At 38.5% G+C, this 25,957-nt stretch overlaps 4 protein-coding genes across 4 annotated transcripts; 3 read left to right on the top strand and 1 right to left on the bottom strand.

Annotated features, from left to right (window-relative positions):
* The first annotated feature begins 1,206 nt into the window (after window positions 1-1,206).
* LOC125207001 lies at window positions 1,207-3,439 on the top strand. Its single transcript, XM_048106211.1, has 2 exons — window positions 1,207-1,691; window positions 2,296-3,439. The coding sequence occupies exons 1-2, from the start codon at window positions 1,207-1,209 to the stop codon at window positions 3,437-3,439; spliced, it is 1,629 nt and encodes a 542-aa protein (XP_047962168.1).
* Window positions 3,440-10,540: 7,101 nt separating this feature from the next.
* LOC125207000 lies at window positions 10,541-12,649 on the top strand. Its single transcript, XM_048106210.1, has 3 exons — window positions 10,541-11,214; window positions 11,311-11,809; window positions 12,069-12,649. The coding sequence occupies exons 1-3, from the start codon at window positions 10,541-10,543 to the stop codon at window positions 12,102-12,104; spliced, it is 1,209 nt and encodes a 402-aa protein (XP_047962167.1). The 3' UTR covers window positions 12,105-12,649.
* A 2,302-nt stretch (window positions 12,650-14,951) lies between these two features.
* Window positions 14,952-21,027, top strand: LOC125206999 (ABC transporter B family member 19-like). Its single transcript, XM_048106209.1, has 9 exons — window positions 14,952-15,968; window positions 16,269-16,323; window positions 16,421-16,596; window positions 16,679-16,843; window positions 17,040-17,335; window positions 17,456-17,772; window positions 18,319-18,869; window positions 18,901-20,433; window positions 20,505-21,027. Exons 1-9 carry the CDS (start codon window positions 14,952-14,954, stop codon window positions 20,850-20,852), a joined length of 4,458 nt encoding a protein of 1,485 aa, XP_047962166.1. The 3' UTR covers window positions 20,853-21,027.
* A 1,134-nt stretch (window positions 21,028-22,161) lies between these two features.
* LOC125204576 lies at window positions 22,162-25,276 on the bottom strand. The gene is made up of 4 exons (XM_048103262.1): window positions 25,003-25,276; window positions 23,897-24,547; window positions 23,128-23,472; window positions 22,162-22,968 (listed from the first exon to the last, which is right to left on the bottom strand). The coding sequence occupies exons 1-4, from the start codon at window positions 25,129-25,131 to the stop codon at window positions 22,693-22,695; spliced, it is 1,401 nt and encodes a 466-aa protein (XP_047959219.1). The 5' UTR covers window positions 25,132-25,276; the 3' UTR covers window positions 22,162-22,692.
* Between the last annotated feature and the right edge of the window lie 681 nt (window positions 25,277-25,957).

The following is a 25,957-nucleotide window of genomic DNA, read 5'->3' as shown; positions in this document are numbered from 1 at the left end:
AATTTTTTCATTCCAATATCTTCACAAAAGGTAAAAGATAAATTTTATAAAACCCCCGCCAACCCAATATGGGACATCATTTATTGGAGACCAGAGGGAGCATTTCTTAAAGTATGTATCAAGTCTAAGACATTTGACGACATGGAGCTTGATTTATTATTTTCTTTTGTTGGAGCTTAAGTTTCATTGATATATACTATGATAGGGTTACATTTCTGAATGGAACATAACAATGGAGTAAATCATATAGTATTATATATAGTACTTCCTTTGTCCACGAAAAATAGTTTCATTTTGCTATTTTGGAGTGTCCATGAAAAATAGTCCTGTTTTAAAAATAAAAACTTTCTCTAATCACTAAAAAAAATGCTGATTAGTTGATGGCATAATTTTCCTCACAAATTAGTGACGGAATTGCGTGATTCACTAATTAATTACAGACTATTCTGTCACTAATTGAAACTTACTCTAAGTTTTCCGTCATTGGGGCTGTAGTAACCTTAGTGATAAGCTTTTTGAATTATGATTCTAATCTGTCACTAACTTGTTTAGTGACAATAATTCATTGATAGTAAATCCGTCACCAAATGGCTAGTTTTTTTATACTTTACCAATTTTTTCTCCACCTCTCTTTTTTAATTTACTAGTTTATCATTTAAAAGCCATGTCTTCCAAAAATGAGACTATTTTTCATGGACAGAGGGAGTAATATTTTTCCCTAACTTTCCTTCTATACTACTCCATTAATCATGTTTGGGTTTTGAAGTTAGTTTTCGTTCTTGCCATTGGTAGAATTTAATGTACAAAGATCATGCTTTAATCATCACACTAGTTTGGATGCTTTTGGAAAAGAGAACTACATATATGAGAAAAGCAAAAACACAAAGAGGAAGATAAAAAATAAAGGAGATTCTATTGTTGGATTTATTATTGCTGTGGAGAGGATGGTTATGGATGGAGCAAGAAATGTTGGTGCACAAAAATTAGTATTGGAAAACAAAAAAGAAAAAGAAAAAGAAAAAGAAAAAAGAAAAAAAGAAAAAAGAAAAAGGAAAAGGAAAAAAGAAAAGAAAAAGAAGATTGTTTTGAGTGAATAATTTGTTCAAAAAATGTCTAGTACTACATTTGAGTGTTTAAATGTCTGTCCAGTCACCCACACACGTAGAGTGAGATATTTGAGAAGAGAGAGACAAAAAAAAGAAGAGAATGAGTGAGAAAGGAAAGGAGATAGAGAAGGATGAAAGAGAGATGTTTGAGCATTGGAGCCACGAGCATCCACTCAGTTTGGTGGAAGCTTGTGGGGGAGAATACTGCTATGGTTGTGAAGATCGGTTTAGCAGCGGAGAGCAAGCTTATGGATGCAGCATCGACGGATGTGACTACTCAAACTTATTGCACGAAGAATGTGCAACGATGGCAAGAAAGATACGACATCCATCGCACCACCCTCAACACATACTCATCCAACAACACGAACCGGTTTTGAGTCGGTGTTATATCTGTGAAAAGATTATTTGGAGCATTGGTTACAAATGTACATGCTCTGAATGTGAGTTCGAGATGCACTTGAGATGCTCGCAGCAAAGTGGTGGGCTGATCAAAGCAGTAGCAGACGATGGCGTTGAGCAAATCCGCAAAATTGTACGTCATCCAAGTCATCCTGACCACGAAATGAAGTTGTTGAGAAGAAGGTGTACCTTCAACTGCGATGCATGTGGCACCACGCGCAAGGGGAGTTCCTACACATGCACCGCGGATGTTTGTCAGTATTGGATCCATGAGAAATGTGCTTCATTGCCTCAAAGCTTGAAAAGGGAAGACCATCATCACTCACTTTCTCTCTCTTTTCATGTCCCACTTGAATATATCATATTTTACTACAAATGTGATGTATGCAGCAAATTTCTGCAGCCCAGAAATTGGATGTATCATTGTGAAATCTGCAGATTTATTGTCCCCTCAAGTGTGTCTTCAACAAGCTGCCTCCGACCATTGAGTATGTGCTAGCCAATATCGTTCCATGTTATTACTTACTCCCTCTGTCCCATTCACGATGGCCACCTTTTTTTGTTTGTCCCAATCAAGTTGACCACTTTCCAATTTGAAAATAACCTCCCCTCTCCTCTCTCCTCATTAAAATATTCAACTACCTTTTTACTCTCTACTTTTTTCCACCTTACAACACTTCCTAAAATCCCATGCCACTCAAGAGTGTGGCCATCTTGAGTGGGGCGGAGGGAGTATTAGATTAGCCTTCCTTTATCTTAATTATTCATGTGTATTTATGTCCAACAGGAATATAGGGAAAGACATTATTCATCTTCCAGCGAATGAGGTGGCCGGGGAACTAATTACACCGTTTGTGATGAGACAAAGAGGAGGAGAAACATTGATACCGCCCATCATCATCCCTGCTAGTGCTGCTGATGAGTTGATGAAGGTGAAATATAAGTTCATTCATCACCAACATCAGCTCACTTTACTGTCATCTGCCAATCGAAGCCAAGAAGAAGAAGAAGAAGAAGATGAGGAGAATTATGGAGTGAGATCAGAATTGATATGTGATGGGTGCATCACTCATATATCATTATCATCAAACTACTATATGAGTTGCGGTGAATGCAAATACAATCTTCACTTGGCGTGCTTTCACTTGCCACCTCAACTCTCCTCACTTCCAGTCCACCAACGTGATGATCACCAGCTAGTCCTCCAATCTTTGGACAAACACCAACCTTGGAGGTGGAAAGAGTGCAGTGTTTGCGAGTATGTAACTAATGGGCTGTTTTACACCTGTACAAATTGCAGCTTCAAAGTCAATATCCAATGCGCTTGTATGCCGGATACCATACACCACGCAGCTCACCCGCGACATCTCCTCAAGCATGTGACTCAGTCGGTTCTACGTAGGGATATCAACCGACGGCGCTTGTCGTGTGCTGCTGGTTGTGACTATTACATAGACGATTATGATTGTTACAGGTGCAGCAACAACTCATGTGATTTCATAGTGCACGTCAGATGCGCTTTGCTGCCTGTGTCGGTCAGCAGCCGTAGATGGGACGAGCACCACCCGCTGCTGCTGACATACAACGCCACTCAAAACCATCCCGGTGATTTCTATTGCGACCAGTGCGAAACAGGGATGAATCCCAGGAGCTGGATGTATCACTGCCGCGCCTGCGATATATCCTTCCATCCTAAATGCTTTCCAACTACATCCGGCGAGTTTAGAAACAAGAAGTTGGGGCAGAAATATGTGAATGACGCAGTTCACCAACACCCTCTCACCTTTCAACTTCTCACCACAAAACGCTGCTGCGACATTTGTGGTCGGGGTAAACTTGAACAGGAAGGATTCTACTGTGCATTTTGCAACTTCTTCATTTGTTACTACTACTGCAGCACAGTATTGATTAGAAATGCGCCCGTTGATTGAGAGAAATTGTCATACTTTGTCTAGAAATAGTGAATTAGGGACGTCGTCTAACCTTTCCACTCGTATTTGTATGTTATTATTATCATGACTTATTATTATAAATTTGTATACTTATTCAAATTGATCTTTTTTATGCTTATTAATTATTTAAATCTAATACATTATGAGCATCACACCATTTGACGATTCATAGGATTTAGGAACATGGAGTACTGTTTAGGTAACGTTAATTTATGATTCTCTATTTCTCGGTGACGACATCTCCTCTTTCCTATTATATTATCTTTTTATTTAATACATTCCACATTTTCTTTAATCTCTATTTTATTAAACTTTTTATTAATTATTTAAATTGATCTAGTTGCATTGCTCTCTCTTTTTTTATTTGATAAAAGAGATACTCTAATTAATTGCTACTTCGTCTCCCACTGGCGTATACACATTGTAACAAGGGGTAGAACTGTACCTCCAATTTCTGTGCATTAATTCTATATGTAGTCCAACTTTTACAAAAATTCGTCAGTAGCCTAGTGGTAAGTTGTCTCTCTTTACAAGCTAGAGACTAAACTTAGTGACCACATTTTCTACTCTTAATCCTACTTTCCCCTTCTCTTCTCCAAGCTAAATTTGTTTTAATCTATATCATATCTAATTCAATTTAATTATGTATTCTTTCATATTTATAAAACTAACATCCTCATTATATTCATATCTATATTATATATTGCTAATTAAAAAAAAACACGGATACTTGTATTTCAAATGTATAATTTACGTGATACTTTAAAAAATAGTTTATTTTTAGTTAAAATGAATTTTTTTTGATAAAAATAAAATAACAACAAATATTTTATTAAAAAAAATAATTGAAAAAGCATAACAAAGAAAATAAAAAAGATCACTCACATTTTGAAATTTTAAGTCGTAATTATTTTTGCACCCCAAAATTGAAAATCCTGGATACGCCACTGCCGTCTCCCGCTCCTCATATGAGTTGTGAATGTTGTTTATTAACCAAGAAAAGAGGTAAAAAGTGTTGTGAAACCAATCATTTTCTTTTCTTTTGTCGAAGTTTTGAGGTATCATTGTACTGTAATCAACACTTAATTTTGAAATGTTTGGAAAAGATAACTATATGGAGTTATTAGATGAAGAATGTATAGAAAGACTAATATATTTGTACTAATTGGTAGTATGGGTGTAATTAAATGGTAACTAGCTTAATGTGATATTAACTTGTCAACTCAGTATGAAAAAATGTCTAACACAATATCATTAGTATGTCAAATATGTCTTTGAGTTGGCTTGTGTATATTTATATTTAAATGTCAATACAAAGACATAGTGGACGTACTCATGTCATTTTGTTAACATTTTTAATATACTGAGTTGGTGAGTTATCTCAATTATTACTACTTTTCTTCCTAACATGACCCTTGGTACGTAGTATTACATATAATGAGTCTTAGTATTCTTATTTTTCTTCTTTTGCACAAGATTGTGTGATTGATATTGGTAGTTATAAACACATCAATGAAATACAATTTGATTCTTCTTGGTGAAATCAATAAAAAAAATAATGAACATGCACATGCTAAATTTGTGCATTTATGACAATCTCAATTTAGTATTATATCAATAGTTGTCGCTCAAAGTAAATTAAACGTCATGAAAATATAATGATATTGGAAAAGCGAAAGAAAAAGGACAAAGAGAAAGAAAAAGTAATGTTGAGTGAAATAATACATTCAAAGCAATGATTGAGAATATATATCTAATCACATGAATCGAGAAAAAAAGTATTATTCCACATGATAAAATTAGACTCATCACAAAAAAGATAATTACATGAAAAAGATAAAGGCAATGCCAAAGAAAAAGGAGATTTCTTTGAGTGAAATGCTTTGTTGTTGTTAAACATTATTGTTTACTGAGGTTGGAAGTTTTGTATGATTCAAAATGTTTGAAAGATGAGACAGTTTATCAGTTTTTTTTCAAAGTTAGTCATCACTCAAAGTTAAATTAAACGTTATTATTATTGGAAAAGCAAAAGCTAGACAAGGACAAAGAGGAAAGGGACTGTTTGGGTGAATTAAATATTATTGCATGCATGATTGTGTTCTAAACTGTTTAAATGATGGTAAAAAACAGTCTTCAAATATGTCTATCTAGACTGAAGAAATACTCACACATGAAGGTCGTCGATTGAGATAAAAATGATGATACAAATGTTGTTTACCTCTTTCATCCTGTAAAAGTATTTTTAATTCAATACAGTTTGGTTCTTCTCTGAAAATCAAGGAAAATGGAACAAGCACTTGCATGCTCGAACAAATTGTGCATGGATATTGTAAAGTCTCAATTTAGTACTAGTATTATATCCTTTGTTATGACTTAAACTTAAATTAAACATAATAAGGTTATAATTATATTGGAAAATAAAAAGACAATAGAGCAAAGAGAAAGAAAAATAAGATTGATGGCCTTCTCAAATTTATTACACTAATGTATTGATATCATTAATAGATGTCAGTCAAAGTTAAATCTAAAGTGTTACGAAAATATAGCAAAATTGGAAAAGCAAAAGACAAAAGAGAAAGAGAAAGAAGATTGTTTGAATGAATGAATTTATTACTTTAATGGAGTACATACTTTTGGTGAGATTGGAAGGATTGTATGATTCTTGCATTTGAAAATTTTTGAAAGAGTAGTAGTATAAATAGTGTTTATATGTATGGTGTAGACACCCACATACAAATAGTGAGATAGAGATATTGAGAAGGAAAAAAAAAAAAAGGAAAAGGGAGAATGAGTGAGAAAGGAGGGGAGATGATTGATCATTGGAGCCACAGGCATCCACTTACATCTACCCAACTATTGGATATATCATTGTCAAATCTGCAGAATTATTGTCCACGTCAAGTGCGTTTACAACAAGCAGCCCCGCATCACTGAGTATGATTTATTAGTTTCAATGTCATCACTTATTAGATATATTATCCTTGTGTTATCTTAATTATTGTAATGTGTTGTTTTTTTTTGTTTACCAGAAACATTGGGAAAGACATGATTCATCTTCCAACAAATGAAGTGGCCGAGGAACTAATCACACCTTTTGTGATGAGACAAAGAGGAGGAGAAACATTGATACCACCCATCATCATCCCTGCAGCTGATGATAATGATGAGGAATTGGTGAATGTGAAATATAAGTTCCTTCATCACCAACATCAACTCACTTTAATCTCATCTGGCAATCGAAGCCAAGAAGAAGAAGAAGAAGACGAGGAGAATTATGGAGTGAGATCGGAATTGATATGTGATGGGTGCATCACTCCTATATCATCATCTTCAAACTACTATATGAGTTGCAGTGAATGCAAATACAATCTTCACTTGGCTTGCTTTCACTTGCCACCTCAACTCTCCTCACTTCCAATCCACCAGCTGCTGCGACATTTGTGGTCGGGGTAAACTTGAACAGGAAGGATTTTACTGTGCATTATGCAACTTCTTCATTTGTTACTACTTCTGCAGTAGAGGATTGATTAAAAATGTTGATTGAGAGAAATTATCATACTTTGTCTAGAATTAGTCAATTCTACCTCTTTCCACTCGTATTTGTATGTTATTATTATCATGACTTATTGTTATAAATTTGTATACTTATTCAAATTGATCGTTTTTATTTATTAATCATTTAAATCTAGTACATTATGAGCATCACACCATTTGGCGATTCATAGGATTTAGGAAAATGGAGTAGTGTTTAGGTAACGTTGATTTATGACATCTCCTACTATTCAACGTTAACATTCTTATGGACTTAATAGTGTACTATTAGACAAAAAATTTAATATAACTAAAGTTTGTGGAACGATCGGTTATCCATCCGAAGTATACATGGATACATATGAAGTGGATTAAACAACTTGGTTTAAAATTAAATACTATATCTGTTCCATAGTACTTAGTTGAGTTATTTTGTTATTTTGGTACGTTCGATAGTAGTGTAGACATTTCCTTTTTTAATAAAAATTAACATATTTCTTCGCACTTACTTTTCCCTTTTGCTTATTTTATTCTTTCTACTTTTTCCTCTTTCCTGTTTTTTTATCTTTTTATTTAATACATTACACATTTTCTTTAATCTCTATGCCGAAAAAAAAATCTCCACTACTATGAAACTGAAGGAGTGTATTTTTACATATAGTTAAATTAATGATAATATTTTTAAAGTTTTTTAATTAAAAATATAAATTGCCAATAGTGGAGGCATAGCCCCACCATGAACATCGTGGCTCTTGCGATAACTTAATACTCTGTGCGACATCGACCTACGATAAATAGTTTCAATTGTGAAATTTTAATTGATAAAGTAAGAGGTTAAAATTATTAATTTGTTAGTGAAAAATGAGATTATGCTCTTTTTCAAAAAAAATTACTTTAAATAAATTGCAATTAATTTTACTCCAAAAAAGTCAAGTATAAAATAAAACTATATGAAATAGTACAAAATTAAATTTAGTAATACTCCCTCCGTCCAAGAAAATTTGTCCCATTTTTCTATTTCCGTCTGTCCCCCAAAATTTGTCCCATTTCACTTTTACCATTTTTGGTAGTGGACCTCATATTCCATTAACTCATTCCTACTCAAATTTTATTATAAAACTAATATATGCAAAGAAAGGACCCACAATCCCACAAACTTTTTCAACTCACTTTTCCATTACATTTCTTAAAACCCGTGCCCGATCAAACCGGGACGAATTTCCGTGGACGGAAGGAGTATCTTTTACTTTGACGTACACAAATACCTAAAATACTGTACTCCACAAAAATCGTGCCGGTGTCCATAGTCAAATATCAAGAAAAATACAAAGCCGGATTTATTGAAAAAGTGAAATAAGAGACATAAACACATCGATGAAATACAAATTTGACTCTTCTTGATGAAATCAATAAAAATTAATGAACATGCACATGCTAGATTTGTGTAAAGTATATACTCCCTCAGTCCCATTAAATATGCAACATTTGCTTTTTCGACATCGAGATTTTATATAGTGTTGTTTTGTGAGTTAGATGAAGAGAGAGAAAGTAAAGAGAGAAGAAAAAGTAGAGAGAGTATTGTTTCCATTTTTAGTAATGAAGCATTTTTAATGGGACATGATTTAAAAAGGAAAACGTTTCATTTCTAATGGGATGAGAGGGAGTATATTATATTATCTCCATCCACCAAAATTTGTCTCATATTTTCATGCTACCGTTCGTTCACCAAAATTTGTCTCATTTCACTTTTACTATTTTTGATGGTGGACCTCATATTCTACTAACTCATTCCTACTCACATTTTATTATAAAGCTAATACGTAAAAGTAGAATGTACAATCTACTAATTTTTTCAACTCGCTACTCCATTACATTTCTTAAAATTAGTATCCAGGTTAAAGGAAGACAAATTTTAGTGGAGACGGAGGTAGTATCAAATTATCAATAGTTATCACTTATCAATCAAAGTTAAACTTAACGTAATAAAAATACTAAAACGATATTGGAAAAGCGTAAGATAAAGGACAAAGAGAAAGAAAAAGAAAAAGAATTGTTTGTGCTCTTGAAAAATAGTAATCCTCAAAGCATAATACATAATGATTGAGAATATATATCTAATCACATGAATCGAGAAAAAAAAAGTATTATTCCACATGATAAAATTATACCCATCACAAAAAAGATAATTACATGAAAAAGACAAAGGCAATGCCAAAGTAAAAGGAGATTTCTTTGAGTGAAATGCTTTTGTATGATTCAAAATGTTGAATGAAAGATGAGATAGTTTGCCAGTATTTTTGCGAAGTTACTCATTACTCAAAGTTAAACTAATCGTTATATAAATGTAATTGTTAATATTGGAAAAGCAAAAGACAAGGACAAATAGTAAATTAATACTCCCTCCGTCCCGCTTTAGGAGTCTCGGTTGATCAATTTTGAGCGTCCCGCTTTAGGAGTCCCGGTTGAGATAAATTAATAAAAAATGCCTAAAAGTGTTAAAAGTGGATCCCAACATCCACTACAACTAATTAAAAAGTGTTAAAAGTGGGTCCCAACATCCACTACAACATTAATTTATTGGACACTCAACTAAAAGTGGGTCCCAACATCCACTACAATATTTATTTATTACACACTAAACATTTTTTTCTTAAAACATGTGCCCGACTTAACCGGGACTCCTAAAGCGGGATGGAGGGAGTACTATGTTACTTTGACACATACTTTGCCGCCATAGGAAATTTTAATTCTAGTGTATGATACTCCAAAAGAGAAATCATCAAAGCTAAAAACGAGTAATAATATTTGAGAACATATATTTATTCACACAATCAAGAAAAGAATTACTCCCTCCGTCCCGGATAATTCGGGTCACTTTGACCGAGTACGAGTTTTAATAATAAAATGTGAGTAGAAATGAGTTAGTGGAATATGAGGTCCACTAACAAAAATGATAAAATTGAAGTGGGACAAATTATATAGGACTGACCGAAATGGAAAATTGAGACGAATTATCTAGGACAGAGGGAGTATTAATTAGACCCACCAACAAACGGTAATTACATGAAAAAGGGAAAGACAATGCCGAAGAAAAAGGAGATTCTTTGAGTGATGAACCTTCTCAAAATTATTACACAAAAGTATTGTATCAATAGATTCAGTTAAAGTTAAACCTAAACTGTAATGAAAATATAATAAAATTGGAAAAGCAAAAGACAAAAGTAAACAGAAAGAGAAAGAAGATTATTGTTTGACTGAATTAATTTATTACTTTGATGGAGTACATACTTTTGGTGAGATTGGAAGGATTGTATGTTTTTTGCATTTGAAAATGTTTGAAATACATTACATATAGTGTTTATATGTATGGTCTGGACACCCACACACGCAGATAGTGAGATCGATATTGAGAAGTAAAAAAAAACGAGAGAATGAGCGAGAGAGGAAAGGAGATAGAGAAGGATGAGGGGAGTGAGAGAGAGATGCTCCATCATTGGAGCCACGAGCATCCACTTGCTTTGGTGAATACTCGTGAAAAAGTATACTGTTATGGGTGTGAAGAGCTCTTTAGTGTCGGAGAGCAAGCTTATGGATGCAGCACAGAGGGATGTAACTACTCAAGGTTGTTACACGCAGAATGTTCTGCGGTTGCGAGAGAGATACGCCATCCATCGCACCACCCTCAACACATACTCATCCAACGCCACGAACCGGCATTCACGGGGTGTGATATCTGTGGAAGGACTATTTGGAGCATTGGTTACAAATGCTCCAGCATGTTCTTTCCAGATGCACCTGAGATGCGCACAAGGTGGTGGCATGGTCGATGCAACGGGCGATGATGATGATAAGAAAAGGCGCAGCATCATACGTCATCCAAGTCATCCTGACCATGAGCTGAAGTTGTGGAGAAGAAGTTGTTCCTTCAAGTGCGATGCTTGTAGCACCAGACGCGAAGGGAGTTCATACACATGCACCAATGATGCTTGTGAATATTGGATCCATGAGAAATGTGCTTCCTTGCCTCAAAGCTTCAAAAGGGAAGATCATCATCACTTTCTCTCTTTATCCTTTCATGTCCCTTATGAATATCTCAATTTCAACTACAAATGTGATGTGTGCAACACATATTTGCTACCCAACTATTGGATATATCATTGTCAAATCTGCAGATTTATTGTCCACATCAAGTGCGTTTTCAACAAGCAGCCCCGCATCACTGAGTATGATTTATTAGTTTCTATGTTATCACTTACTTTATTAGATATATTATCCTTGTGTTATCTTAATTAATGTCATGTATTTTTTTTGTTTACCAGAAACATTGGGAAAGATATGATTCATCTTCCAACAAATGAAGTGGCCGAGGAACTAATCACACCTTTTGTGATGAGACAAAGAGGAGGAGAAACATTGATACCACCCATCATCATCCCTGCTGCTGTTGATGAGTTGAGGAAGGTGAAATATGAGTTCCTTCACCACCAACATCAACTCACTTTAGTCTCATCTGGTGATCGAAGCCAAGAAGAAGAAGAAGAAGACGAGGAGAATTATGGAGTGAGATCAGAATTGATATGTGATGCTTGCATCACTCCTATATCATCATCATCCACAACTAGTAGTAGTAATAGTAATAGTAAATGTTACTACTACTATATGAGTTGCAGTGAATGCAAATACAATCTTCACTTGGCTTGCTTTCACTTGCCACCTCAACTCTCCTCTTTCCACTCCACCACCACGATTATCATCACTCGCTGGACCTCCGATCTTGCAACAAACTTCGACCTTGGGAGAGTAAAGAATGCAGTGTGTGTGCGTATGATACGAATGGGCTGTTTTACACTTGCACAGCGTGCGGCTTCAGAGTCGATATCCAATGCGCTTGTATGCCGGATACCATACACCACGCAGCTCACCTGCGACATCTCCTAAAGTATGTGACCAAGTCGGATCTACGCAGTGATATCAACCGATGGAGCTTGTTGTGTGCAGCTACGTGTGGCCAAAAGCCATTCTATAATGATTGTTACAGGTGCTGCAACAGCTCATGCGATTTCATTGTGCATGTCAGATGCGTTGTGCTGCCGGCATCAGTCACCAGCCATAGATGGGACGAGCACCACCCGCTGCTGTTGACGTACGACGCCACTCTCAATCGTCCTGGAGATTTCTACTGCTATCAATGCGAAACACAAATGAATCCCAGGAGATGGATGTATCACTGCCGCAGTTGCGATCTATCCTTCCACCCGCGATGCTTTAAAACTACATCCGGCTGGTATCGAAACATCAAATTGGGGCAGGAATATGATGTGAATGCAGAAACCCATCCACACCCTCTCACCTTTCAACTTCTCACCACAAAACGTCGCTGCGACATTTGTCGTTACAGTAGGCATGAAAAGGAAGGATTTTACTGTGCATTATGCAACTTCTTCATTTGTCTCTACGGCTGCGGTATAGAAATGATCAATAATGGTGACATAAAGGCCGTCGTATGAATGATGATAGAGATGCTATCTTCCTCTTTCCACATGTATTTTTATGTTTATGCTCTTTTTATTTAATTAAGAATTAGTGTTGAGTTGAGTTAGTAGATCTTAGATCTCACTTTTATGTACTCTAAAAAAAAGGATTAGACTTTAAATTGCAGACATATTGAAATGGCAAATGGAACACTTTTTTTACTAATAGACGGAGTAGTATATCATTTCTTACACATTAAATATCAAGAAAAAAAAAAGAAAAAAACTGTAAAAATATTATAATGTAAAATGGAATTTAATTTGCCTATTATATCCCCAATGTGTATTTAGCCTAACAACTAATAGTTGTTGTTGTTGTTGTTGTTGTTATTATTAATTTGTATGCTTACTGAAATTGATCTTTTTTATGTGTATTAATTATTTAAATCTAATACATTTGTGAGCATCACACATCCTCTTGCTAGTCATTGTAAAGATTAGTTGTTAATTAAGTGTCAGTTTATGTTCAATTTCAAATCTTCAATTCAATTTTCTTCCCAGTTTACGTGCCATTTGGCTATTCATAGAAACATGGAGAGATGTTTAATCTCTGTTTTTTGGTGATGACATTAGTTCAAATAATACTACTCCCTCCCAGAGTATTAGACTCGCTTCTTTTGGGCACAGGATTTTAGGAGGTGATATTTAAATAGTTAAAGTAGAGAGAGTAAAGTATGAGAGAGGGAAAAAGTAGGGGAGAGAAGAGAGAAAAAAGTAGATAGAGAATAAAATAAGATAAATGCTTTTTGCTAAAAAAGGAAATGAGTCTAATATGTTGGGACATCCCAAAAAGGAAAGTTGGTCTAATACTCTGGGACGGAGGGAGTAGTATATTTTAATGTTCTTATGTATGCTTAATAATGTACTAATCATATATCAGACTAGTTATTAATATAATTTATTGCTTCTATTATCATAAATTTTAAAATAACAAAAATTTGTGCAGCGGTCGGTTATCCATCTTACAATGAGACTTTCATCTCAAATTAAATTGATTTTTACATATAGTTGATATAATAATACTCCCTCCGTCCCAGATAATTCGTCCCAGTTTTCCATTTCGGTCTGTCCCACATAATTTGTCTCATTTCACTTTTACCATTTTTGGTAGTGGACCTCATATTCTATAACTCATTTCTACTCACATTTTATTATAAAATTAATATATAAAGGTAGGACTCACATTCCACTAACTTTTTCAATCCACTTTTCATTACAATTCTTAAAACTCGTGCTCGGTCAAAATGACCCGAATTATCTGGGACGGAGGGAGTAATATTTTTAAAGATTTTATTAACTAAAAAAATTTCCATAGAGGCATGCCCCACTATGAACATAGTGACTCCGTCGATATTTTCACATCCATCTTTAAAAAATAGTCTTAATTATTAACACTAAAGAATTTAATTCAAAATTAATGAAATAAGAAAACTAAGTCTATTTTTCACTAACAAAGTCATACTACCTTTGTCCCCCAAAATTTGATACATATTACCATTTCGGTCCGTTCCTGAAAATTTGATACACTTCACTTTTACTATTTTGGGTAGTGGACCCCATATTCCACTAACTCATTGCTTAGCCGGCACGAGATTTTAGGAGTTATTGGTTAAAGTGTTTAATTGTAGAGAGAGAAGATGGATGTAAGTATTAAAGTAGAGAGATAAAGAAAGATGGATATTTTAATAGGAGTGAGAAAAAGTGGTTGAGTGTATTAATTGGAGAGAGAAAGTTACCAAAAAAGGAAATATGTCATCTTAGTTGGGACAAACTAAAAAGGAAAACGTGTCATCTTAAGCGGGACGGAGGGAGTACTTTAAAAGTAGGACCCATATCCCACCAACTTTTTCAACTCACTTTCCATTACATTTTTTAAAACCCGTGCCGGGTCAAAGTGTATTGAATTTTGGGGGACGGAGGTAGTATATGAGATCCAATTCAATAATATTTTTTACTTTGTGCTTTTTTTTAATGTCGAGATCGTCCCAAGAAGACCCCTTTGACCATGATAATACAAACAACCAAAAATGGGAGTACTTTTTAAACTACAAAAATCACTAAAATCGAGCCGGCGTCAATAGTCAAATATATCAAAAAAAAAAAATAGTACAAAGCCGGCTTGTCACAACTACTATGTAAATTAAACTTCAATCCAATTTACTATTGTCTTATTAATCCAACACATTGTTACAACAAATAATCGAAGCATCGGTTTCTAACTAAATTAAACAAGAACCTAAAAAAACATTTAGCTAAATCCAATGCATTGCTGCAGGTGTCTCAAAACTGCAGCTAGCATCTGAGTTCTCCAAGAAAAAAAAAAGTGACGATTTCCCCAATTTTGCTAAATTGGGAATATTGATTCATCAATATATCTTCTTAACTCATCAATCAAACAAAAAAGAAAAGCATAGATTCCGTCGAAGATCATGGCCGATCACTCGCTCGAGGCCGAGAATTCCCCGGCCTTCCGCCGCGGGAGGCGGAGGCACACTACCCCGGTGAGGTCCGAGTACGTCTCCACCTCCTCATTCTCGACCTCGAGCTCCTACGTCTTCCCCCACCTAGGGGGGGCCGGGAGGGCGACCCCGGCCTCCCCCTTTGCCACGGACGGCGACAGGTCGTGGCAGGGGGAGCTCTCGTGGCAGTTCGAGCCCTCGGGCTGGCAAGAGAATCGGGGCCTCGGTGCTGCTGCGTTCGGCCCCTGGGCCACGAGCTCGTCTGCTACTCCGCGTAGCAGGATCTTCAGAAGATCGGCTAACGACTACTTTATGTCGCGTACTTATGGTGGGATCCCGAGTCGTGACTTCTCGGGATCCGGATATGATCTTACGCCGCAGGCCCGGCCGCAGAGGCTGGAGCTGCAGAGTTACGTTGGGCCGGCCCAGGCCGGCCCAATGGTGACAATTAATGAAGGGAGTGGGAGAAGTTTAGAGGATGAGACCGCGAGTCTTGACCAGTTGCCTGGCGACATGGACCGCCAGATGCGCCTGATCAAGACGTACCGCGATCTCAACCACAAACACGAACGCGAACAGGACCAGCGATGGTTCTCTGTTTCCCATGCTTACATGGACAGGAATGATCATGATCATGACCATGATCATCGCGGTCATGAACATGATCATGATCATCATAAAGTTGGGAGAGGTGACTTGGAAGGCGGCGGGGGCCACTCCATGCCAGTTGTCGTTGATTATCACGACGAGGGTGAGGGTGAGGATGAGGACGAAGAGGATGAGGCTGTGGCGCGGAGATCGGTTGGGCTGTTTGGTTTGTTTAGGTACGCGATGGTGCTCGATTTTGTGTTGATATTGTTTGGAAGTTTGGGAGCTTTCATCAATGGAGGATCTTTGCCTTTTTATTCTTTGCTTTTTGGGAAATTTGTGAACAAGCTTGCCCTTGGAGGATCTGATAAGGATAAGATGATGGACGAAGTGGACACTGTACGTATCTTCTTTATCTGTTAACGTTGCCTATAAATACACGAACTTTTGATTTTCGAAAATTTGGCATGAGAGTATATTTCAGTTCCTAATACCTTTGAATTTTATCCCAAAAATTTGAGTTATTGAGCAATTAAATGTATACTCATGAAAATTTCCAAAATAGTAAAATTTCTATGAGAAAATTAGAGTTGGTTAAAAGTTAAAATTTAGCTACAGTTTGTATTGCAGTCAACGGTCCTAACAGTTACTGTTTATTACTTTGAATAAGTAACTATGATTATGTTGATAATTTTTCAGATATGTCTATATATGACTGGACTTGCAGCCATTGTTATGGTGGGAGCTTACTTAGGTAGGTCATCGCACGGGAGTAAAACTAGTTTTTTTTTTTTTAAATACTAACATTAACACATTTTTGTGTGATTGAAAATGCTCTTGATCCATGGTAGAGATCGCGTGCTGGAGGCTGGTTGGCGAGAGATCAGCCCACCGGATCAGAACCGAGTATCTGAGAGCCGTCCTAAGGCAGAACGTGGCGTTTTTCGACACAGAGATAACCACAAGCGACATAATGCACGGAATCTCTAGTGATGTTGCACAAATTCAAGAAGTCATGTCCGAAAAGGTTGTCTCATTCAAATAGTGATGGAATCAGTTGTTGTGTATAATTAATAAGCCAAATAATCGTGTTTGTGTTTGTGTTGCAGATGGCGCATTTTGTGCATCACGTTTTCACCTTCTTTTGTGGATATGCCGTTGGATTCAAGAGCTCGTGGAAGGTGTCTCTAGCCGTTTTCGCAGTGACGCCGTTAACTATGTTTTGTGGCATCGCGTATAAGGCCATCTACGGCGGCTTAACGGCCAAAGAAGAGGTACGCAAAATGACATCAAACCAAATTTTATAAAATGACTTAAAGTTGGTTAATAATGACCTTCCGTGTTTTGGTTAATTATGGACAAGTAGATCACATAGTCCTAGTGTCAAGATTTGAGCTGCATTTCTGAATTTAGATGCATTCTTGTTTGGATTATCTCCCCTCGAATAACTCCCTATTTTACGTGCAAAAGGGTTCGTACAGAAAGGCCGGGAGCATAGCGGAACAAGCCATAAGCTCAATCAGAACAGTGATTTCCTTCGCAGCAGAGGAAATTTTGGCGGGAAAATACAGCGAGCTTCTCGAGAGGTCGGTGCCTCTCGGGGCGAAGCTCGGGTTCGCGAAGGGGGCCGGGATGGGGGTGATTTATCTCGTCACGTATGCCACTTGGGCTCTTGCCTTTTGGTACGGCTCCATTTTAGTTGTAAATGGCGATCTCTCCGGTGGCTCCGCCATTGCCTGTTTTTTCGGTGTCAACGTCGGCGGAAGGTATCTTACTTTCCCACCTTTTTCTATTTAATTTGGTCTTAAAATAGATGCAAAATACATAAGGATTATAGACTTAAAATTACATTGAAGTGTCGAATAATTAATTTTTTTTTATTGCAGAGGCCTAGCATTGGCCTTATCTTACTTTGCGCAGTTCTCGCAAGGAACCGTGGCCGCGAGCAGAGTGTTCGAAGTGATAGAGAGAGTTCCCGAGATCGATCCTTATAGCTCCGAGGGGAGGAAGCCGTCGAGCATGCGTGGTAGGATCGAGTTCAGAGGAGTCTCCTTCGCTTATCCATCGCGCCCCACCGTCCCGATTCTTCAAGCTCTGGATCTCGTCATCCCGCCTTCGAAGACTCTAGCACTCGTCGGAGCGAGTGGTGGCGGGAAATCGACCGTTTTTGCTCTTATAGAGAGGTTCTATGATCCAACACAAGGTGAGTTTTTGACGTACCATTTTGCTCATGAACTAATGAGAAATTCAAACCGAACCGAACCGAACCGAATTAACTGAGTTGAGTTTTAAGTAAAATAGCCAAAAACTTAAACTATTTTTTATTGAGTTATAATCAATGTCGAACTAATTTTAATGACCGAACTTCTGAACCTGTCATGGTTAGCTTGTTTTAGGTCATATTAAGACATTGTTAGTTGGTTTTAGGTCATGATATATAAATCTGGATTTGAAAAATACGGATGTCATATTAAGATCATTTTAAGTCATGCTTACTATCATGACATAAAACCGACTAAGCACGACCTACATGTTCTCCAAATATTCGGTCTTTAAGACTGGATTTATGAATAATGAGACTTATTTTTTATTTTAACTAAAATAACCCGAAATTCGGTTCGGTTATTTTAGTTAAAATGGTCATCTTTATTAGAAAATTCGATTTTTCGATTTTCCGATTGAATTTGGATAAGTTAAAAAGAATGCAGATAAAATTGATTCACAATCTAACGAATAAAACTAAGTGCAGGATTTATCAACATCGACGGCTACGATTTGAGGACTCTGCAGGTGAAGTGGCTGAGGAATCAGATAGGCATGGTGGGCCAAGAGCCGGTTCTCTTCGCAACCACAATCCTCGAAAATGTGATGATCGGAAAAGAGAACGCAACCAAGAAAGAGGCCGTGGCCGCCTGCGTCGCGGCCAACGCGCACTCCTTCATCTCCGGCCTGCCCCAGGGCTACGACACCGAGGTCGGGGACCGCGGGACGCAGCTCTCGGGCGGCCAGAAGCAGCGCATAGCGCTGGCCCGCGCCATGATCAAGGATCCGCGGATCCTGCTCCTGGACGAGGCGACGAGCGCGCTGGACGCGGAGTCGGAGGCGGTGGTCCAGAAGGCCATCGACAAGATCTCGGGCGGGAGGACCACCGTGATCATCGCTCACAGGCTGGCCACGGTCAGGAACGCCCACACGATCGTGGTGATCGACCGTGGCACGGCCGTGGAGAGCGGTGATCACGGGGGGCTGATGGAGAAGGGAGGCGCGTATTTTGATCTCGTCAAGCTGGCGTCCCACGGGGTGTCCCAGGCGGGACACCCCGTGGCGACAGCGGGCCGGGGAGGCTAAGGGTGTGGATGTGGCGGAGGCGGAGAGGCCGGTTTGGGGTGGAGAGATGAGCAATGTGGAGAAATCTATGAATGTGGAGATGGGAAATGAAGAGAGGGAGGATAGTTATAGGTTAGGGGAGGTTTGGAGTTTGCAAAGGCCAGAAGGAGGTGTGTTGATTCTTGGTTTGGTTTTAGGTATGTTTGCAGGGGCAATTTTGTCTATTTTTCCATTTATTTTGGGTGAGGCTCTTAGGGTTTACTTTGATGATGTGGATGATTTGAAAGAGGAGATTAATAGGCTATGTTTGGTGTTGCTTGGTTTGGGATTTGGGTGCATCTTGACCATGATTGGGCAGCAGGGGTTCTGCGGCTGGGCCGGGACGAGGCTGACTAGGCGCGTCCGGGACTCGTTGTTCCGGGCGATGCTGAGGCAAGAGCCCGGTTGGTTCGACGCACCCGAGAATTCCGGTGGGATTCTTGTGTCAAAGTTGTCTATTGATTGTGTTAGCTTCAGATCAGTTCTTGGTGACAGAATCTCTGTTTTGTTGATGGGCCTGAGCTCGGCCGGGGTCGGGCTAGGGATCTCGGCCCGTCTGGAGTGGCGGCTGGCGCTCATGGCGCTGGCCGTCACTCCCCTGACGCTCGGGGCGAGCTACTTGAATCTGATCGTCAACATCGGGCCGAGGTTGGATAACGCGGCCTACGAGAAAGCCAGCACTATTGCCGCGGGGGCCGTGTCGAGTATAAGGACCGTGGCAACGTTTGGGACCCAGGAGACCGTCGTCCGGTCCTTTGACCGGGCCCTGGGGGAGCCCAGGCGGACCTCTGTCAGGCGGTCACAGATCATGGGGTCCGTCCTGGGGTTCTCCCAGGGCGCGATGTACGGTGCGTACACGTTAATTCTGTATTTCGGCGCGTTTCTTGTGAAGAAGGGGTACACCAACTTTGGGGTTGTGTACAAGATTTTCTTGATTCTCGTGCTCAGCTCGTTCTCTGTCGGGCAGCTGGCCGGGCTGGCGCCCGACACTTCTATGGCCGTGACGGCCATACCGGCCATTTTTAGGATCCTGCGCCGCAAGCCTTGCATTAGCAGCGAGGGCAGGCGGGGCAGGAGGCTTGAGGGCGCAAAATCAGTGGACCTCGAGCTCAAGAAGGTGACGTTCGCTTACCCGACGAGGCCGAATGTGGCCGTGTTGAACAATTTCAGCCTCAAGATTAGGGCAGGGAAGATGGTGGCGTTGGTGGGAGGGAGTGGATCAGGGAAATCAACAGTTGTGTGGCTAATACAGAGATTTTATGATCCTAAAAGAGGGAGAGTTTTGATGGGAGGTTTTGATTTGAGGGAGTTTGATCTCAACTGGTTGAGAAGGCAGGTGGCTCTAGTCGGCCAAGAGCCGTCGCTCTTTGCCGGGAGCATCCGCGAGAACATCGCGTTCGGTGACCCGAACGCATCGTGGTCGGAGATCGAGGAGGCGGCAAAGGAGGCCTACATTCACAAGTTCATATGTAGTCTGCCTCAAGGATATGAAACTGAGGTAACAAAATAAAAATCAAATCTTCTTAGTTAACAGATTTTGTATCTTATGTTGTGTTTTTGTAATTGTAGGTTGGGCAGAGTGGTGTGCAGCTATCGGGCGGGCAGAAGCAGCGGATCGCGATAGCGCGAGCCGTGCTAAAGAAGGCGAGGGTGCTGCTGCTGGACGAGGCTAGCAGCGCGCTGGACTTGGAATCGGAGAGGCACATCCAGAACGCGCTAAAGAAGGCCTCAAGGCGAGCCACAACTGTCGTGGTGGCCCACCGCCTCTCCACGATCAGGGAGGCGGACTTCATAGCCGTCATACGCGACGGCTCCGTGGCCGAATATGGCGACCACGAAACCCTGCTGGCTGCCAACCTGGATGGCATCTATGCCAACTTGGTTAGAGCAGAGACAGAAGCCATGGCATTTGCTTGACATGTCAAAAATGTGCATTAGAATGTTAAGAAAAATAGAAAAAAACAGCATGTTTTTCATTCCATTTTTGGCTTAAACTAGGTTGATTGCTCTAATTGTTCGAAAATTCATTGAGCACATTTCAAATGCCATTATTTAATTTGTAGGTGAAAAAATAAAGTAAGAAAGATTACCTCTTTTTCTTCTAACATTCTAACTTCATCAGAATGAGGGAAGAAGATGGAGGGACAGGGCACACGCCGGATTTTCAAAGAAAACATGAGGTGAAAATCGGGCATGTGCCCTGCTTCTCCACCTTCATTCGGCCACATTCTATGTACTGCTGCACATTTGGATTCACCCATGAAGAAATTTTTATAGTCATCAAAGCTAGTATGTCTTAACACAATTTTTGACAAATGTAACATGATAGTACATAACTATACATATATGCTTTTATATACCACACATTCCACCAAGATCACCAGAAAAATATATTTTTTGGTTGGGTGGAGTTTGCTTGAAAATGTGAGATCTAATTTATTTTATTTATTCTTTTTATTTATGGTAAAGTAGATTATGTCTTCAAAATAGTGGGTATTGGAGTTTGGCTGCCAAAAAGAGAAGTAAAAATGATGATAGAAAATGAAATTTACCAACAAAAGCTCACAGGCTGGCCACCCACCAACCATTGGCTTCATATTCATCCAACTAATGGAGAGAACCAAATCAAAAGTGCAAAAAAGTTGTTTAAATTGGCTTATCAAATTAGATCTATATTCACCATTTTAATCAAAGCAAAGAGTTGATTTTTAATGACTAATTGTAAGTGTAGATAAGATATCTCGACCAAGAAGGTGTTGTACATATTCCGATATTCTTACTGTTTCAGTCATGAAATCACCGGGGTGGGATCCTCTGCTGTGCTATTTAGCACAACAGCCCGTGTTGTTCCTAATACAGCATTAAAATAATGTATAAATACTTAATTTATTTTATGTTATTTACTTGAATTTTTTATTATCGTGTGTGCAGCAGCAGGAGCTGCTGTGCTAAATAGCACAGCAGAGGATCCCCGTCCGAAATCATCACTCCATCAAAAGATGTTAGAAGGATTTTGGGTCTATGGGCTTGGTAGGAATTTTTAGAGTTGGTAAAACAATGAGCTTGATCCCCATTAGTAATTTTAAGTTTTACTAATGACCTCTTTATTCTTAGGGTATATATTGAGATTCTTGATGTCTGATTTTTGCATTTTACTGATGTTTTGCCTTAGAACGACGCCAATTTAATTTTATTCAATTGTGACTAAAAATGGACGAAAGATATCTCTGATGCAATATGATAGTCTGGGTTTTAATACATAATTCATAAAACAAAAACTGTTAATAATTTAAAATGATACTACTAAGTAGGAGTACTTCTTAATTTAAGTATGTACAAGCAAGCAAAAAAGCAAAGGCAAATAACACACTTCAAACACTCTAAACAGACTAAAAAATCCCACTCTCTTCTCATCACTCTTTCTCTCACTTGCAATATATCACAGGACAGGCTTCTTCTCAAGAACTGAATAGCAATGTCACTCTAGCAGGCATTTGTCACTTTGTATTAACGCATCAATAGCGACTGTGAAGACGTACCCGTTAATCCCAAAAGCACGAGTTGAGGTTGTTTGTGGCGTCCTGCTTTTCTTTTAGAGAAGGTGATCAGATCGACAAACACAAATCGTACAGGAATTTATTCCTTCTCGTTCAGTGCATCTGATATGGTCTTGCTCAACGTCCCAGAGTTGTGTCACCTTAAAGTCAAAATGCCAGCCAACTCGCGCGTGCGTGTTTGATCCTTCTGAATGTACACATCAGTACTCTCTGAATGTGAGATTCAAACGACCGGGTTTTAGATGCGTTTCATCCGTAAGATATCTCGGAGCAGTGTCTGCTAAAATGTTACTAACTCCATGGAAAATGTGCCTAGATTTGCCACCAAAAACCAACACATCCCCTGATTCCAGTTCAACTTTATCTGCCTTGTTGACATCCCTCTCGTCCCCAAACAGAAATTCAGCTGTGTCCCCAAGAGAGAAAGAAACTACTGGAAGTCCATCCAGTAAACTTTTCGAACTTTCATCTTTGTCCTACATGTAACAGGAACAAAATCAGTACTTCAAACAGGGGCAAAATCAGTAGTAGTACTTTAACTATGACCCAACAGAGTTCGATAGACAGAATAATTTAAATTCATTTAAGAAAAATTTCACCATCAGGAATCAGTAGGGAAAAATTAATGCACAAACCTGATGAAGACCAAGCTTGCCCGTCTTTGTGTAAAAATTGATGATGCATATGTTTGGAGTCATTGGAGGAAGAATATTTCTTGCTTTCAGCACCTTATTATCTGACTCTAAATACTGATGGCACTTCTCGATTGCTCCTTTGACCAACAACTGAAACTCATTGGGAATTGGGGGAGGTTTGGTTTGATCACCAGGCCTCAGATCACCATATTCACCTTTCTCAGGATCCCAATTTTTACCAAGGCACATCATCTTCAAATGTAACTTTGCCCCATCACGAAAACCAGGCTGGTAAAAGCCTCCAGGGCCCCTACCAAGATCTCGGCATGACTTGACCATTTTGACCTAAACACAGGTAAAAACCGAGTTATACAAAGGACTAATGCTTCATAAATCCCCCATCATAATGTTTTTTAGCAGTCAATAATATATTCCTAAGATGAGTGCCTCCATTTTTCTAAATTTATCATTTTCTTATACATTCTGCAAGCCAGGGACAGAAAGGGCTGGCATGATGAGGTTGAATCAGCATGCTACACAATAACTGTCCTTCTCTATCATGGCCAAATCATAAAGAATTAAACTAATTGTGTAGGCCCCAAAATTGCATGAAAGGTTTCAACTTTCAACCCTATTCAATCTAATCAACTGCATTGACAAAGCAAAGCTACCTTCATCCGATGCTCAATTATATGCTAGCAATTCAAAGTATAATACTGAAGTGATATAATGTAAATGCTTCAATGATTGGATTAACATAATATGTCACCTGATCATCTAAAGATAAATAACCCTTCAGAAGAATCATGCCAGGCCTAAAAACCTTTATATTGTCTCCTTGCATTCGGAGTTCTTCTTTCCTCTTGGCTTTATTTATTTTGTGCAGAGGGGTTTTCAGCTTCACACCACTACTCCTTCTCTCCTCACAGATATCGAAAGAAAATCCATCGTGCTGCGAAACAGAGCTACCAAATTTAGTTTCCCCACTAGCTCCCTCAGAAGTTGCCTTCTTCCCACTTTGAACCTCAGGAGAGAATTGACAACCTACTGTCTGAGGAAACGTGGAGATGTAGTGTGATGGACTGCAACTTTTTAAATTCCGATCCCATGATTTAACACTCATACTGCTCTCACTCAGCTTAGAGTCTGTTGGTAATGAAGGAAAGCTATTGTTGTAACATGGAACAATCGGTTCTGTTTTAGGAACACATTGCACTCCCTTGAAATTCACATCTTTTGGTGGCACGTTAGGAGATCCACGAGATTCAGAGCTAGCTTCCCTTGGACATTCTGAAGACAACAACACATCACCAAACTTCTTCCTTACATCATCAACAGATGCTGATTCTGTATTTCTCCTCACAATCTCGGAAGATCCACTACCGGAAGAAGCATCATCGAGATGACCTCCAGCTCCAGCCTGAAATCGCAAAGTAGAACAGTGACACGTCTATAAAAATTCCGAGCACCTCGAACCCGGCACTCTTCACAAGATAAAAAAACATAGGTAGGGAAAATAGATTCCTAACTATATCTTATAAAGGTCGGGTACATATAATTTGATATTTATCCACTTTAGTGTGTTAAAACATAGCAAGATCACATATTGTGATCATATTGTAACAAATGAGGTAGTCTTCAATCCAGCCACACCTCCATTGCCACATAAACACAAAATCCAGAGGATGACTCACAATTTGATCAATTTCTGAACTCTAAACTCTAATTGACCTAAATTAACATTATGATTTGCTCTATAAATATATATCATCCACGGAAAACCTACTAAATTGAACGCAAAAATCAATCAAAGCACTCGATGGCAACGGAGCCAGCAAAAAATGACATCGACATTCAACAATAAAGTGAAATTACCACGCCACGAGCCACCCATTGACCCGTCGGTTGCGGCGATCGCCCTCTGGCAGCAAAGGGCTGCCTACCACCGCCACCTCCGCCGCGATTTCCTCCGTCGCGGCGGTTGTTGCCTCTGCCACGGTTCATCTTGCGTGAGCTGATACGGCGGTTAAGGATCACAAAATTAGGTCTCGGAGCTGCACAAATTGGTTGGAGAAACGAATGATTTAGCGAAGTAGAACAAAGTGAAGAAGAGATTGAATATTTTAATCGGAATTTGGGGAATCTGAATAGGCTTCTGCAAAGTTGAAAAGCTGAAGAGTTTATACTGAACAGTTTTTAGTGCGAAATTGGAGTGCTACAAAATTCGGAAAATTACAGTTTGATCCTTCTAATTTCTTTAATTACAATTTGGGTGTTGTAATTAGGGGTGTAAATTCGGGTACCCGTGGGTACCCAAACCCGAAATCTCAAAAATACCACACCTAATATCTGACCCGTATGTGAAATCGGGTATCCTAATACCCGATGCGGGTTCCCGAACCCAACTAATCGGGTACCCATAAACCCGGAATTATTATATTTGAAATTTATTCTTTTATATAAATTAAATTGTGTTGAGAATAGAAATTATTAAAATAACACTACTTATACTATTTATTGACTATAATTCTACTCCTACATTATACTATAAAATAGACATTAAACAAATAGACACTACTTAATTTTAAAATAATTTTTTTTAGTATAAATTGAAACATAAAAGAGATTAATTTTTTAAGACATTAACTGAACATGTAAATAAAATGGAGAAATCATAACTAATTAACTATATATTTTCAAAAAATAACAAATAATAAATAATGCAACATGAATCGAACACGGATGCAAAGAAGTATTAAATTCGAGATAATAGAACACTGAAATATCAAAGCAACCAAACATATTATCTAAATAATGTCAAAGCAAACCA

This window comes from Salvia hispanica, chromosome 2 (genome assembly GCF_023119035.1).
Source record: "Salvia hispanica cultivar TCC Black 2014 chromosome 2, UniMelb_Shisp_WGS_1.0, whole genome shotgun sequence".
In the NCBI taxonomy this organism is placed as follows: domain Eukaryota; kingdom Viridiplantae; phylum Streptophyta; class Magnoliopsida; order Lamiales; family Lamiaceae; genus Salvia; species Salvia hispanica.
This window is presented reverse-complemented; position numbering and strand designations above follow the sequence as displayed.